At 61.8% G+C, this 16,103-nt stretch overlaps 1 protein-coding gene across 1 annotated transcript; it reads left to right on the top strand.

The window, feature by feature from the left end:
• Positions 1-3,505: 3,505 nt before the first annotated feature.
• On the top strand, positions 3,506-7,522 carry LOC114923423 (zinc finger protein RFP-like). Its single transcript, XM_029286360.1, has 7 exons — positions 3,506-3,946; positions 4,311-4,406; positions 4,517-4,747; positions 4,860-4,882; positions 5,613-5,728; positions 6,011-6,064; positions 6,960-7,522. Exons 1-7 carry the CDS (start codon positions 3,506-3,508, stop codon positions 7,520-7,522), a joined length of 1,524 nt encoding a protein of 507 aa, XP_029142193.1.
• The last annotated feature ends 8,581 nt before the right edge of the window (positions 7,523-16,103 follow it).

The raw sequence follows: 16,103 nt of genomic DNA, 5'->3' as shown, positions 1-16,103 counted from the left end.
AGCCAATTGAGATCTGCGCCGGGTCAGAGGCCGCAAAGGCACGACTCGGTCCAATGCTGCGGCAGCGGCCGTCTCCCAGGCCGCCGCCAGATTGTCAACCGAATCGTGAACTAGGTCCTCAGGATATGGCCCAAGCTCCGTCAGGAACCTCTCCGGGTCCATCAGGCGCCTGGGGCGGAACCATCTAGGCGGTTCCTCCATCCACTCTTGTGTCCCTTCAGCCTCAGCCCAGGGGTCTCTAGGGGTCCCGGCCCTCCTTGAAGGATGAGCAAGACTTCAGCCCCATAGACCCCCCCCCGTTGCTCTCCTTCCCTGCCAGTCCCCCAAGACCGAGGCCTCCCCCCCAAACAAACTGGGAAACAGAAGAGAAAAACCCGGTTCTCCCCCCCCACTTTGAGGGTGCCCCCCACCTTCCCGCCTGGGGGGCCCTTCAGTGGGAATCGGGGCGTCGTTTCTTAAGGGGGGGAGGACGAAGCGGAGCTCACCTTCCCTCGAAGCTGCTTCGGCCCTTCAGAAGGCACCACGGCCGCCCCCTCGAAGGGACTCCGGTCGGGGGGGCCAAGGGCGGGGAGGAGGGGCGCCGCTTTGGGGCCTGGGGGGCACTTTCGCCTTTTCCTCCTCCTCTTCCTCCTCCGAAGAACAGCCGCCTTTTCCGCCGCCTGGGAAGCTAAGCGAGGGCTCGGCGGCGCCTGCGCAGAAGAAACCAGGAAGACACCCGAGCTTTCGGTTTCGTTTCCCAGCTGGAAGGCCGGGCGGGAGGAGACGGTCCTGCCCCTCCCTGCGGGTGGAGGCCATTTCCCCCGCGTGGAGCGCTGAGCCCCCCCTCCCGCCCGGCTGCTCTCCCCCGGGGGCCCCTCGCGGGCCTTTCCACGGCACGGGGGGGCTGGGGGGAGCCGGCCACCCTCGATGCTTCCGCAAAGAAGAACCCCTCGCCCACCCACGGGTGGGGTTCGCCCTCTCCTCCTCCCGGATTAAGACCCCCGTGGGTGGAGGTGCCCGGGATTCGCTTGGTGGCCCCCCACGCTCCTGGAGGGGTCAAAAAAGTCAAGAGGGCGGCCAGCCCAAACTGCTGGGGGAGGGAATGAAGCTTCACGGGGCGCTTCTCTCGCGTGGGCGGGGGGGTCCCTTCAGGGCGGGGGGCGCAGAGGAGGAGCCTCCCTCGCAGGCGTGGGGTGGCATGGGGGGGTGGGGAAGGGGGCGGGCTTCCCGGGGGCCGCTCAGGGGAGGCTTTGGCGANGACTTTCCCCCCACATCTGACTCGGTGGCCTGGAATCTGAGGCTTTGACCCCCCCCCCCGCGCAGGCAGGAGACCCCCCTCAACCATTCCAGACAGATGCTTGTCCACCCTTGGGGGGAAGACCACCCTTGGGCAGGCAGTGGGGTCCTTCCAGATGCCAACACGGGGCAGGTCCCGCCTGGAGGAGGCTGCCCCAGGACCCCCCACCACCACCCCTCCCCGGACCCTGGCTGTGGCCTCTGTGGGGGAGGGGCCACTCGGATCCCACAAAAGGCCCTGAGTGGCCGCAGGACTCCGGCCGGCCAGCCTGACTCTCTTGTGCAGCCGAAAAAGCCCAGGAGGTAGACGAGGACTCCGGACACTTTTCGGCAATAAAATGGTTAAAAAGTTTAAAGGTCCCCAGCATAGAAGGCACCTAATTCGCACACAGAGCCCCCTTGACCCCAAAGGCTGAAGGCCGGAAGGGAGGATGGCGCCAATGTGGGGGAGGCCCCTCTGGATGCCCCCCCTGGGGAAAGAGCCCCTCCCCTGAGAATGAGTGGTTCCTCCCCCTTGGGGGGGTGAAGTGGGGAGGCAGCCCCGAAGGTGCCCGGCCGAGAAGGAGGGACCAGTTAAAACCAGTGCTCGCCTGGCGCCTGGGAGGTTGGGGGCCCCCTCGGCTCTCCTCCAGCTCTCGGTCCCCTTTTGGGTTCAAATTGGAACCGACACAAACCGATTTACTAATTTTTAATCCTGCCTTTCTTATTATTACTAAGTCAAGGCGGTGAACATCCCCAACGGTCCTTTCCCCTCTTATTTTCCCCACAACGACCCTGTGAGGTGGGTTGGGGGGGGAGAGGGAGAGAGAGCAAAGATGTGAGATTTCTCCTGAATGGGGCTCTGCGGGGTCTTCGCCAAAGTCTCCCCGGAGCGGCCCCCCTTCCCCATCCCCCACCCCACTCCTGCGAGGGAGGCCCCTCCTCCGCGCCCCTCGCCCTGAAGGGACCCCCCCGCCCACGCGGGAGAGGCGCCCCCTGAAGCTTCATTTCCCCCCCCCAGCAGTTTGGGCTGGCCGCCCTCTTGACTTTTTGGACCCCTCCAGGAGCGTGGGGGGGGCACCAAGGGAATCCCGGGCCCCTCCCCCCACGGGGGTCTTATCCCGGGAGGAGGAGGAGGAGGAGGGGGGGGGAAAGCCCCAGGCGAGGGGTCCGGCTTGGCTCAGCGGTCCACGCGGGGGAAACGGCCTCCCACCGCGGGGAGGGGCAGGAGCGTCTCCTCCCGCCCCGCCTCCCAGCTGGGAAAGGAAACCCCCACCTCGACCGCCCCCCCCCGGTTTCTTCTGCGCAGGCGCCGCCGAGCACGCGGTTAGCTTTCCACGCGGCGGGAAAGGCGGCTGCTCGGAGGAGGAGGAGGAGGAGGACGGGGGGGGGGGCGAAAGTGCGGCGGGGGGGTCCTTTCCGGGCTCCTCTTCGCTGCCCTCCCCAGGCCCAAGAGCGGCGCCCCGTCTCTGCTCCGGGGGAAGTTTCCTTTCCGCGCGTGGGAAAGTTGCGCCCCCGCTCCAGGCTCCGGGGAAGGGCCGCCCCTCCTCCCCGCCCTTGGCCCCCCCGACCGGAGTCCCTTCGAGGGGGCGGCCGTGGTGCCTCCTGAAGGGCCGAAGCAGCTTCGAGGGAAGGTGAGCTCCAATTTCTCCTCCCCCCCTTAAGAAACGACGCCCCGATTCCCACTGAAGGGCGTCCCAGGCGGGAAGGTGGGGGGCACCCTCAAAGTGGGGGGAGAGAAATCGGGGTTTTCTCTTGTTCTTGCCAAGTTTGTTTGGGGGGGGAGGCCTCGGTCTTGGGGGAACTGGCAGGGAAGGAGCGCAACGGGGGGGGGTCTATGGGGCTGAAGGCTTGCTCATCCTCCAAGAGAGACCCCTGGGCTGAGGCTGAGGGAACAGAACAGGGGATGGGGGCCCAAAGAAGCCGTTGCCAGACCCCGAGGAGGCTCCCCTTGTTCTCTTCTCTGGACGCTGGGCAACCTCCTCCTCCCCCGCTCCCCCCCCGTTTGGGAGAAGCCCCCCTGCTTGGCCTTCTGGTTGCTTCCTTGCCTCACCTCCCCCAGGACAGGAATGTGTGTGTGTGTGGGGTGGGCTAATACCTCTGGGCTTGAATTGGAGGAGGGGCTCAGAGCACGTTCCCTACCCTACAGGAGGGGAGGGGCTCAGAAATCCTCTTCTCCCCCAAGAGCTCCCTGCTGCCCCCCCCAGAAGGAGCCAACAGACCAGCTTCTCCTCCTTCCAGGCCCAGCGAGATGGAAACGGAAGCGAAGAGCCCCACGGAGGCCTCAGGGCAGGAGAAAGCCTTGGGGCAACTGGGCCAGGAGGCCACCTGCCCACTCTGCCTGGACTTCTTCCAGCAGCCGATGGTCCTGGCCTGCGGGCACAACTTCTGCCGCGACTGCCTGACCCAGCTGGGCGCTGAGGCTTCCTGCCCCCAGTGCAGAGCCAGGGTGGAGCCCGGCAGTGCCTGCCCCAACCGGGCCCTGGCCAACATCGTCCGCCTGGTGAAGGGGCTTCGGCTGTCGAGGGGGGGAGCCCAGGAGGGGAGCAGCGACCCCCAGCTGTGCCAGGAACACCAGCAGCCCCTGCAGACCTTCTGCTCCAGCGAGAAGCGCCTCCTCTGCGCCGGCTGCCTGGAGGGGCACCAGGGCCACCCCCTCCTCTCCCTGCCCGAGGCTGCCCGAGAATACAAGGTAGGGGGCGGGCACTGTGGAGGCAGTCTTTCCAAAAGGGGGCAGATGAGCAGCCCCAGCTAGATAGGCACTCCATCACCCTAACTAAACCCTACTGCTGAAAAATGGCGGAGAAGAGCCAGGCTACTTTTCGGCAGCGAGAGAGGAGACCAGAGACAGGCAGACTCTCAGCTGCTTCCCTCCTCGTGAGCCTCTGCCTGCCCTGGGCCTCTCCCTGGCCGGATTCTCTGCTGGAAGCTCTGGTGCCCAGCAGGGCCTCCCCCTGGAGGGTAGCACGGGGGTCCCTCTGTCCCCTTGCCCGCCTCTCTGGGTGAGACCACTGCCATCGTGGATTCGGCAATTGCACCGTCTCCTCCCCACACAGGACCTGCTGGATGCCCTCCTGGAGCCCCTGAAGAAGGAGGAGAAGCAGCTGCTGGAGCAGAGGCAGGCGGAAGAGCAGAGCCGCCAGGAGTGCCAGGTGGGTCTCTTGGGGGGAGGGGGGCACAGGAGGCAGCTCCAGGGATGCCAGTTCTGCAACTGGGAACTCTTCCCACCTGCCTCTGAGTTCCCCGTCTTCTGCCCCCCCAGGAGCAATTAGCCACCGAGAAGCAGAAGGTCGGCCTGGCGCTGGAATCCCTGCTGGAGCTGCTCCGGGAGAGGCAGTCGATCTGGGTCACCTGGCTGGCCGAGCAGGAGGAGAAGATGGAGGCTGAGTGGGTGGGCCCTCTAGCCCAGCTCAATGGGGAGGCCTCCCGCCTGCAGCAGCTGATTGCCCAGATGGAGAGGAAGTGCCGCCAGCCAGACACGGAATTCCTGCAGGTGGGCGGGGCTCTCGCTGGCCTCAAGGGGGAGAAGAAACAGAGGTTCCCCTGGGGGGACACTGGCCACCCTTGCGAGGGCCGGGACCTATTTCTCTGCTCTCCTCTTTCAGGACATCCAGGACACCGTGTACAGGTAAGGCGCCATCTTGCCCTGTCGTCGTGGGTCAGTTTGTCCTCAGAATTTCTTGTGCGGCTGGATCACCGAGGATCCCTTTTGTCACCGAGAGAAGCTAGTCGTGGGGTCCTGGGTGCTCTCTGGGCTCAACCGATTCCTTGCAGACGTTTCATTACCCGACTGGGTAACGCCGTCAGTGCCGGGAGGGAGTGGGGTTCGCTCTCTCTTTACGTGCAGATGGGCTGCCCTTAGTTTGGGTGCTGTTTACGGCTTGATTGCAGATCCAGCGGTAAGCCGTAAATGACATAGATTAGGAACCACCAACACAGACAAACAATCCAACGGTAAACAACAGCCTGATCACGGAACCACCGAGAAGGTGGCAACCGTCCCAGCAACACTCGACAGGGGAAGCCTGTAGCACTGGCGGTCCTTGACTTACAGCCACAGTGGAGCCCAAAATTCTGCAATTGAGACACTTGAATCATCTCAGTTGATAAGTTAGTAACATGGTTGTTAAGTGAATCTGGCTTCCCCACTGACTTTGATTGTCGGAAGGTCGTACGGAGGGGATCACGTGACTTTGGGACACTGCTGTAAACATGCGTCGGTTGCCAAGCCTCTGAATTTTGATGATGTGACCACGGGGGATGCTGCAACAGTTGTAGCTGCGAAAACCGTCATAGGTCACATGTGTTGTGGGGAGAACGCCGGGTAGCTGTGTGAGGGCGCCCTCCTTGTGTCGCAGGTGCCGGAGTTACGTGGTGGGGCGTGTGAAGAGTGTCTCCCCCGGGCTGAAAGACAGACTCAAGACCATCTTGGAGAAAAACACTCCTGTAAGGCAGGTTGTGGACAATTACAAAGGTGCGGGGCTCCTTTGAGGTGTGGTTGGTGGGGTCTGAGCCCCTCTTCTCCCCTTCCTACTGGGGAATCTTGGGGGAGCCAGTCCCCATCCTGCTCGGGCTGGTAGGTGAAGGGGGGTACTGCCTCCTTTATCTGTCACCCCTCCCAACCCTTGTTCCTTAGGGGAGAAGGTGTCACTGTGCACCTGGCAGGGACCAAGACGTTTGCCTCTGTGCGGCCGTCGCTCACGGGCATCTGTTTCTCACATCACTCTCATTTTTCCTTTCCTCCTCCGAATCTCAGCCTCCCTGGAGACGACTCTGACCAGGAAGAAGCTGGAGCGACCTCTGGCCACGGGTAACTTCATGGGCCTGGGGAGGAAGGGGGCAGTGGGGGGGGAGACTTGCAAACCGCCTGTCCTTGCCAGGCCCCACATGAGCAGTTTCTCCAAATTCCTAGGAGTGGCGCCTGCCAGGGGTGGATTTTTCTGCAAGTTGGAGGGCCCAAGGGATACCCAGAGTGTGGGGGGTCCCAAAGGCAGCATCTGGGGGAGGGGGGGCAGGGGTCTGTCAGCTGCCACATGGAGCCGGCCCTTCCCCACCATGCCTTGGCCCTTCCAGAAAAGAGCCACGCTTGAGGGCGCTGGGCAGGGCATCCGGGCATGTCTTTCAGGGCATGGAAGGTCCCAACCGGAGGGGGGGAGGGTGGCTCAGTTTTTAGTTGTGCCCTGTAGGAAGTGGGGGAGGGGGCTTCTTCAGAAAGAGCAGCCTAATTTTAACACTTGTCCCCCTTTCTTCCCCAGGAACACCTGTTCCACAACATGTACAAGGTCCAGCAGCACCTAAAGGTAACAACACACTGGAAAAGCCCTGGGGTGGGAGTGGGGGGGGCTTTCCATAGAGGGAGGGGTCCAGCAGAAGTGGGAGGTCTGCGGGTCCCACAGCAGCCACCCAAATGTGGGCCTGGGGCAACGGCAGGGAGGTCCCTGATGGCAGGCCTGCCCCATCGCGCTGGAAGAGCGCTAAACCCACAACCAGCAATAGTGGTAACTCGGGAGAAGCAGGAACGGAGGGAATCCTCAACTTACGACCACAACTGAGCCCAACATTTCCGTTGCTGAGTGAAGCACTTGTTAAGTTAAGCAGCGGCCACTCGCTCCGTCCTTCCCTGAGCTGGGAAAACCTCGGGGAGTCGGCCTTGCCCTCCCCTGTTCCCAGCCCACCTAAGAGCTTCTCTTCTCCCTCCGCTTCAGTCTACGTCACGCTGGACAGCTCGACCGCCCACCCGCGGCTCTGGTGCCAGGGAACCACTCTGACTTTGTCCAACCAAAACCAGAATCTCCCGGATCTGCCAGCGAGGTTCAACCAGGAATTGTGCGCCCTGGGCTGTGGGGAATTCTACATGTGCTATTGGGAAGTGTCCGTGCAGGAGGCCGGCAACACCCCGGTGGGTGGCAGAGCATGCTGGGCCGTTGGGGTGGCCATAGAGTCTGTACGCAGGAAGGGGAGTTTCCAGCTGAGCCCCCAGGAGGGAATCTGGGCCGTGGGGAAGAGTGTGGAGGGGGAGACGGTCGCTTTCTCCAAGGTTCACGAGAAGCTCAACTTGCAAAGTCCGCTGTGGAAGCTGCGGGTGCGGCTGGACTACAAGGCAGAAGAGGTGGAGTTCCTGGATGCGCAGACTGGGGTTTCCCTCTACATCTTCCGGACGGGGGCCTTCCTTGGGGAGAAGGCCTACCCTTTTTTCTACCTGGGCCAGCAGGGGGTCACCCTTCAGTGTGAGGGACGTCCAAGTTCAACTGCGTGGCGGGGCTACTGATTATAATAGAATAGAAAATAGAATAGAATTAGAACAGGAAGGGACCTCAGAGGTCTTCTAGTCCAGCCCCCCTCCTCCCCCCCCTGTTCAAGCAGGAAAACCTATATACCATCTCAACTTAACAGTTCATTCAGTAATCAAAGTTACCACAACACTGAAAGAAGCGACCCTTGGCAATTGACTCACCTTTTTGATGGTTGCGTCGTCCTGCAATCCCGTGGTCCCCTTTTGCGACCCCCTCTGACGAGCAAGGTCACTGGGGAAAGCTCAACAACTGTGTGACCAATTTAAGAACTGCAGCAATTCACTTAAAAAATGTAGCGAGAAAAGTCGTCAGACGGGGCAAAACAAATTTCTCACTTAGGAACATCAATTTTAGTCTCCATTGCTGTTGTAAGTTGGGGACTACCAGTAGGTAGTCTGGAGGGCAGGACTCCAGGGCGCGGGTCCACATTAGCCACCTCCCCGATTCCTGCTCATGGGTCCTTTTTCCCGTGTGTGTTTGTGTCTGTGTGTGTGTGTGTGTGGACTTCAATTGAAGCACAAGAGGTGGGGCTGCAGTGGAGCCCGCTGTGCTCAGCCCAATCTCCTGATGCCTTCAAGAGGACCAGATGTTGCCCACTGTCCTCCGGGGTGTCCTTCCAACTCCCCTGTCTAGTCTGCCAGGGTTTCTTGGTGGTCTCCCCTCTCTGTCCATGTCCAACCTTCTATATAACATCACCATGATCAGCCTAGGCTGCTTGGGGGGCTGCCAAGCGGTTCTGGGCTGTTGATGGCCTGGGGGGCTTTGACTGGCCATGGCTTCTGGGCCGGAAAAGGCCCGCTGGCGGTGGGATGGGGGCAGTCCAGCTGGGGAATTTCGGGTGTCCACGCATCTTCCGGGTGTCACGGATGAGAATCCCTGCCTCCGTGTGGCTTGCGGTGTAGATGAGAGAGAGATGCTTAAAGGACCTTTATAATAAATAAAGGCGACATCTTAATATCTGCATGTTACTCTATGTTTATGTGATTCTAAATTTTACTCCAATGTTACTCCAAGTTTCCTATTAAAAAAGCAACATGTTTATCTTTTATTTGGGCCATTTCTCTACACCTTGGTCCTCACGGAGGCCGGACTCCTTACGTACAACTTGGATATGTTTTTAAGGCGACCTTTGAAAGCTTCCACGACATAATTATAAGTTAGCAGCAAATAATTTTAAAAGGCAGGCTCGACACCCCCCCAAGGCCCTCTGGGAAAGGTGTATTTTTGGCAGCCCTTGAAGTGGGGCTAATGGGGGGGGGATTTCCCATGGGTGAGGAGAGCTCCATTGAGACCCTCAGTCGCCCCTAAGGGGAGGGGCGACCCCTTAGTGGCTGTTCTGTGGCCATCTGGGGTGGACAGGCAGACGGTTTGGGAAAGGGCATCCCGGAAGACACCCTGGCCACGGAGGGCTTTAAAAGGAGCCCACAGACCCACAAATTGCACTTGGAAGCACACACACAATCCCAGAGAGGGCTTCGGATCCGGGCTTCCGGTTCGGTCTGCCATGGAAGGCAGTCAAGGGGGGGGAGGGGAGGTCACGAGGAGCCTCCCTTGCAGGAGTGGGGTGTAGGGGTGGGAAGGGGGCACGCTTCCTCAGGGCCTCTAACCAGCCCTTCCTCTTTGGCGAAGACCCCCCTCTGCCCCCCCTGGAAATGCACCCGGGGCAGCTTCCACCCCTGAGCGTCCGAGGGGGCTGCCGGCAGGGGGGGAGCGGGGTCAGTGGGTGGAGAGTCGCTGCGCCCCAAGACTGGTGGGGGAGTCCCTGCTCAAGTTTTTAAAAGGTTTTGGGGAGCCACGTAAGCCCCTCCTGCTGTTTCAGGAACGCGCCAGTTCCACCCACTGGGGGAGGCTCCGGAGCAGGGCCCCGTTCAAGGTGGACTTCTTCTGCAAGGGGAGGCTCTGCACCAAGTGTTTATGGGGGGGGGCTTAGAAACTCCGGGTGGAGTAAGAACTCCCGGGGGTGTCAGGTGGGGCCACGTAGGTCACCCCCTTGGCAGAAAGGTCACGTCTGAGCCAGGGTCCTTCGTGTGGGCGGTGGCGAGGCTGCCTGCTCTGGGCAGAGGGTCAGACTGGATGGCCTCCAGGGTCCCTAGGAGCCTTTGGGTCTCCAGGGCAGCATGTGGACACTCCCGGCGGCTGGAGGTTTGGGCCGGGATTCCTCCGCTCTCCTCACTGACGCCCTGAGCCGAGGGCATCACCCGTAAACCAGCCCAGCTCGGGAACAGCCTCCAAGGGATGGCCCCAAGTGGGAGGCCTGGCAGCAGCACAGCCCCGGGCTCTTCTCCAGGCTTCCCTGCGGCTGCCCTGGCTGGGAAGCGCCTCGGGGGGGGGGGGGGNGCCTCCTCCAGGCGGGACCTGCCCCGTGTTGGCATCTGGAAGGACCCCACTGCCTGCCCAAGGGTGGTCTTCCCCCCAAGGGTGGACAAGCATCTGTCTGGAATGGTTGAGGGGGGTCTCCTGCCTGCGCGGGGGGGGGGGTCAAAGCCTCAGATTCCAGGCCACCGAGTCAGATGTGGGGGGAAAGTCTCTGGGGAGTTGACCCAACAGGCTGCAATCAGGCTGAACGGAGCCAAGGCCTGCCCCACACATCGCCCTGGGGGCTACAGAGGAGGAGCTCCCCCCCTCCACAACAGCCCTCCCCCCCCATGGCCCAACTTCCCTTGACGTTGCCCCCCCCCTCAGCTGGTTGGGCTCTGTTGCACCATCAGAACTCAGGGCAGGGGTTCCCTCGCTCATTCACTGCGCCACATCCTTTATTGGGGGAGGGGGCGCCTTCCAGTGGGAAGAAGGCCCTGGGCTTCCTGGGGGGGGGAAACCCCTCCCGCCCCCCTTCCATTGCTGTCACGTTTCTGGGCCAGGGAGGTGTTGAGCAAGTTCTGAGGTTTTGCTTGATAAAAAAGTCCAGGAAACGTAAACTTCCCTTTAAGTTTTTATTCAGCTGAACAAAGACGGGCTCCTCTAAAAGAGAGAAGCCCCCCCAAGCTCATTACCCAAGCGGGGGGTCTTTGAATGTAGCCCTTTTATGACTTGGGGACTACAACTCCCAGAATTCCTCAGCCAGGCACGCTGGGACTTGAAGTCCACGTCATAAAAGGGCCACGTTTGAAGACTCCCCCCCCCCGGAGGAGAGGCTGGTGCCCGGAGCCCTCTTGGGTGCAGCTGCAGAGGGGCGCCCTCCCCATCTCGCTCCATCACGTGTAGATGTAGACCCCGTGTCTCTGCGGCTGGTGGACGTGTCCCCTGTATGTCAAGAGGGGGCTTTGCCTGCCACTCACTCGGTCCGGCCTTCCTGGGCCCCACCCGACACCCCCGGAGTTCTTGCTCCAAGCTGCCACAGCAACAGCCACCCGGAGCCTCTAAGCCCCCCCCCCATATACACTTGGTGCGGAGCCTCCCCTTGCAGGAGCAGTCCACCCCGGGCGGGGCCCTGCTCCGGAGCCTCCCCCAGCGGGTGCAACTGCCGCGGTCCTGACACACCAGGTGGGGCTCGCGTGCCCCCCCCAAAAAACCTTGAAACAACTTGAGCAACTTCTTCCCTTCGGACGCTCAGGGGGGGCAGCTGCCCCGGGTGCCTTTCCAGGGGGGCGAGCAGGAAGCGCTTCCCGAGGTGACCGCTCTAGGACTCTGCTCTCTTCCCTTCTCCCCCCCCCCGTGTCCAGAGAAGGTGAGAGGGGCGGAGGGCGCTGTCCAGGTGCTGAACCCCCCCCAGCCTCCCCCTCCGCCTCTTCGGGGCCAGGAGCCGCTGAACCCCCCCCCGACGTTGGGCTTCCCTGCACGGGACCCCCTGACGGTCCCCGACCCGGCCCTGCTTCTTCTACGCCCTGCCCCAGGCCAGGGGATCCCGGTCGATCCCTTCCCCGGATCCCTCTTCTCCCAGCACGTGGGGAAGGGGCGCAGACTCTCGGCTGGCCAGGCGGAAGGAGGGGGGGTCGCGGGCAACCCTCGGTCTCCTAGGATGAAGTCCGAGAAGGGGGCTCTGCGGGGTCTCCGCCAAAGCCTCCCCTCAGCGGCCCCCGGGCAGCGCGCCCCCTTCCCCACCCCCCCACCCCACTCCTGGGAGGGAGGCTCCTCCTCCGCGCCCCTCGCCCTGAAGGGACCCCCGGGCCCACGCGAGAGAAGCGCCCCGTGACGCAGCATTCGCTCCCCCAGCAGTTTGGGCTGGCCGCCCTCTTGACTTTTTTGACCCCTCCAGGAGCGTGGGGGGCCACCAAACGGATCCCGGGCACCTCCACCCACGAGGGTCTTAATCCGGGAGGAGGAGAGGGCGAACCCCACCCGTGGGTGGGCGAGGGGTTCTTCTTTGCGGAAGCATCGAGGGTGACCGACTCCCCCCAGCCCCCCCGTGCCGTGGAAAGGCCCGCGAGGGGCCCCTGGGGAACAACAGCCGGGCGGGATGGGGGGCTCAGCGCTCCACGCGGGGGAAATGGCCTCCCACCCCTAAGTGGGGCAGGACCGTCTCCTCCGGCCCGGCCTCCCAGCTGGGAAACGAAACCGAAAGCTCGGGCGTCTCCCTTGTTGATTCTGCGCAGCCGCCGCCGAGCCCGCGCTTAGCTTCCCAGGCGGCGGGAAAGGCGGCTGCTCTGCGGAGGAGGAGGAGGCGAAAGTGCCCCCCAGGCCCAAAAGCGGCGCCCCTCCTCCCCGCCCTTTGCCCCACCCACCGGAGTCCCTTCGAGGGGGCGGCCGTGGTGCCTCCTGAAGGGCCGAAGCAGCTTCGCAGGGACGGTGAGCTCCAATTTCTCCTCCCCCCCTTAAGAAACGACGCCCCGATTCCCACTGAAGGGCGCCCCAGGCGGGAAGGTGGGGGGCACCCTCAAAGTGTGGGGGGAGAACCGGGTTTTTCTCTTGCTCTTGCCCAGTTTGGGGGGGAGGCCTCGGTCTTGGGGGACTGGCAGGGAAGGAGAGCAACGGAGGGGGGGAGTCTATGGGGCTGAAGGCTTGCTCATCCTCCAAGAGAGACCCCTGGGCTGAGGCTGAGGGAACAGAACAGGGGATGGGGGTCCAAAGAAGCCGTTGCCAGACCCCGAGGAGGCTCCCCTTGTTCTCTTCTCTGGACGCTGGGCAACCTCCTCCTCCCCCCCCCCGTTTGGGGAAGCCCCCCTGCTTGGCCAGTTCTGGTTGCTTCCTTGCCTCACCTCCCCCAGGACAGGAAAGTGTGTGTGTGTGGGGGGGGGGTTAATGCCCTTGGGCTTGAATTGGAGGAGGGGCTCAGAGCACTTTCCCTACAGGAGGGGAGGGGCTGAGAAATCCTCCCCCCCAAGAGCTCCCGGCTGCCCCCCCAGAAGGAGCCAACAGACCAGCTTCTCCTCCTTCCAGGCCCAGCCAGGGGAAAATGGAGCCGAAGAGCCACATGGAGGCCTCAGGGCAGGAGAAGGCCTTGGGGCAGCTGGGCCAGGAGGCCACCTGCCCGCTCTGCCTGGACTTCTTCCAGCAGCCGATGGTCCTGGCCTGCGGGCACAACTTCTGCCGCGACTGCCTGGCCCGGCTGGGCGCTGAGGCTTCCTGCCCCCAGTGCAGAGCCAGGGTGGAGCCCGGCATCGCCTCCCCCAACCGGGCCCTGGCCAACATCGTGGGCCTGGTGAAGGGGCTTCGGCTGTCGGGGGGAGCCCAGGAGGGGAGCAGCGGCCCCCAGCTGTGCCGGGAACACCAGCAGCCCCTGCAGACCTTCTGCTCCAGCGAGAAGCGCTTCCTCTGCGCCGGCTGCCTGGGGGGCCGCAAGGGCCACCCCCTCCTCTCCCTGCCTGAGGCTGCCCAGGGGTTCAAGGTAGGGGGCGGGCACTGTGGAGGCAGTCTTTCCAAAAGGGGGGAGCTGAGCAGCCCCAACTAGATGGGGCACTCGATCAGCTTATGGGAGGTCAGGCAGGGGGGTCCCCAGAAAGATGGAAAGATGATCGTGGGAGCAGTTAAAGGCCTCCAAAGACTACCGCTTGAAAATGGCGGAGGAGAGCCAGGCTACTTTTCGGCAGCGAGAGAGGAGACCGGAGACAGGCAGACTCTCAGCTGCTTCCCTCCTCGTGAGCCTCTGCCTGCTCTGGGCCTCTCCCTGGCCAGATTCTCTGCTGGAAGCTCTGGGTGCCCTGGAGGGCCTCCCCCTGGAGGGTAGCACGGGGGTCCCTCTGGCCCCTTGCCAGCCTTCCTGGGTGGGAGCACTGCCATTGTGGACTTGGGAATGGCACCGTCTCCTCCCCGCGCAGGACCTGCTGGATGCCCTCCTGGAACCCCTGAGGAAGGAGGAGAAGCAGCTGCTGGAGCAGAGGCAGAGAGAAGAGCAGAGCCGGCAGGAGTGCCAGGTGGGTCTCTTGGGCGGAGGGGGCACAAGAGACAGCGCCAGAGATGCTGGTTTTGCAACTGGGAACTCTCCCCCCTCCCTCTGAGTTCCCCGTCTTCTGCCCCCCCCACAGGAGGAATTTGCCATCGAGAAGCAGAAGGTCGGCTTGGCACTTGAATCCCTGGTGGAGCTGCTCCGGGAGAGGCAGTCGGTCTGGGTCGCCTGGCTGGCCGAGCAGGAGGAGAAGATGATGGCCGAATGGATGGGCCCTCTGGCCCAGCTCTCCGGGGAGGCCTCCCGCCTGCAGCAGCTAATTGCCCAGACGGAGAGGAAGTGCCGCCAGCCGGATGGGGAATTCCTGCAGGTGGGCGGGGCTCTCGCTGGCCTCAAGGGGGGGGAGAAACAGAGGTTCCCCTGGGGGTGACACTGGCCACCCTTGCGAGGGCCAGGACCCATTTCTCTGCTCTCCTCTTTCAGGACATCCTGGGCACCGTGGACAGGTAAGAATTTCTTGTGCGGCTGGATCACCAAGGATCCCTTTGTCACCAAGAGATGCTAGTTGTGGGGTCCTGGGTGCTCTCTGGGCTCGACTGATTCCTTGCAGACGTTTCATTACCCGATTGGGTAACGTCGTCTGTGCCGGGAGGGAGTGGGGTTCGCTCTCTCTTTACGTGCAGATGGGCTGCCCTTAGTTTGGGTGCTGTTTACAGCTTGATTGCAGATCCAGCGTTAAGCCGTAAATGACACAGATTAGGAACCACCAACACAGACAAACAATCCAACAGTAAACAACAGCCTAATCACGGAACCACCGAGAAGGTGACAACCAGCAACACTCGAAAGGGGAAGCTGGTAGCACTGGCGGTCCTTGACTTACAGCCACAGTGGAGCCTAAAATTTTGCTGCTAAGTGAGACAGTTGAATCCCCTCAGTTGATAAGTTAGTAACATGGTTAAGTGAATCTGGCTTCCCCATTGACTTTGTTGTCGGAAGGTCGTACAAAGGGGATCACGTGACCTTGGGACACTGTGACCGCCATAAACATGTGTCGGTTGCCAAGTGTCTGAATTTTGATCATGTGACCACGGGGGATGCTTCAACAGTCGTAGCTGCAAAAACAGTCATAGGTCACATTTTTTGGGTGCTGTTGTAACTTTCAATGGTCACTAAATGAAGAGTTGTAAGTCAAGGACTACGTGGGCATTAAATGAGAGCGAACTCCACTCGCCTGTGGCACTGGTGACGTTACTCACTTGGGTAATGAAACGTCTGCACGAAAACAGCCCAGGACCCTCAGCTGCAGACATTCTCTTCTCTTCTTGGACCTCGACTTCCTCCACAGCCCTTCGGGCCGGTTCCTGGGCAGAGCGTCCGGTTTGGGCTGAGGGAAGCGGTGTAAGCTCAGTTGTTGCAGGAAACCGGGTTTCCTTGCGTGGGACACCTTCATCCTTGGTGTAGTAGGATCGCAATCACATTTGACGTTTGTGTTGAGTTTGTGTCTTTTCTCACTTCTTTACTGAACTCTACCCTGGTTCAGTGCACCGAGTCAGTTGTGATCAAAGCAACGTACATGCTTACATAACAAGCCAGGATTTGTACCACACCCTATACTTATGTGGCAAGATGCTGGAATGGGCTGGCTTCTTACACACACACCACGGAACCGGCCAATACTAACCCTCCATCAGCCCCCCATGTTGTGGGGAGAGAGCCGGGTAGCTGTATGAGGATGCCCTCCTTGTGTTGCAGGTGCCGGAGTTACGTGGTGGGGCGCTTAGAGAGAGTCTCCCCCAGGTTGCAAGGCAGGACCGTCCTGGAGAAAAACGCTTCCGTAAGGCAGATGCTGGACAGTTACAAAGGTGCGGGTGGCCCCTTTGAGGTGGGGCTAGGGGGGGTCTGGAGCCTTCTCAGGAGGAGCCTCCTCCACCCCATCTGTCATCTCCCCCTGAACCATGATACTTGGGGGGTGTCACTGGGTGCCTGGCAGGGACCGAAACGCTGCTCCAAACTACATGGTAGCTTCTGCGTGGGCATCACGTACGGCTGGCTGTTTCTAGTCTCTTTTTTTCCTTCTCATCCGAATCTCAGCCTTTCTGCAGAAGACACTGACCAGGGAGAACCTGGAGCAACTTCTGGCCACAGGTAACCTCATGGGGCTGGGGAGGAAGGGGGCAGTGGGGGGGTGAAGGCTTGCAAACCTGCTGCCCTTGCCAGGCGCCACACAATGTTTTCCGTAAATCGCCAGGAGTGACGCCTGCTGGGAGTGGCTTTCTCCAGGGGTGGGAAACCCC

The sequence above is a fragment of the Protobothrops mucrosquamatus genome, unplaced genomic scaffold, assembly GCF_001527695.2.
Source record: "Protobothrops mucrosquamatus isolate PMUCROS unplaced genomic scaffold, P.Mucros_1.0 scaffold3433, whole genome shotgun sequence".
Taxonomy (NCBI): Eukaryota; Metazoa; Chordata; class Lepidosauria; order Squamata; family Viperidae; genus Protobothrops; species Protobothrops mucrosquamatus.
The sequence above is the reverse complement of the archived record's forward strand: the minus strand, read 5'-3'. Positions and strand labels throughout refer to the sequence as shown.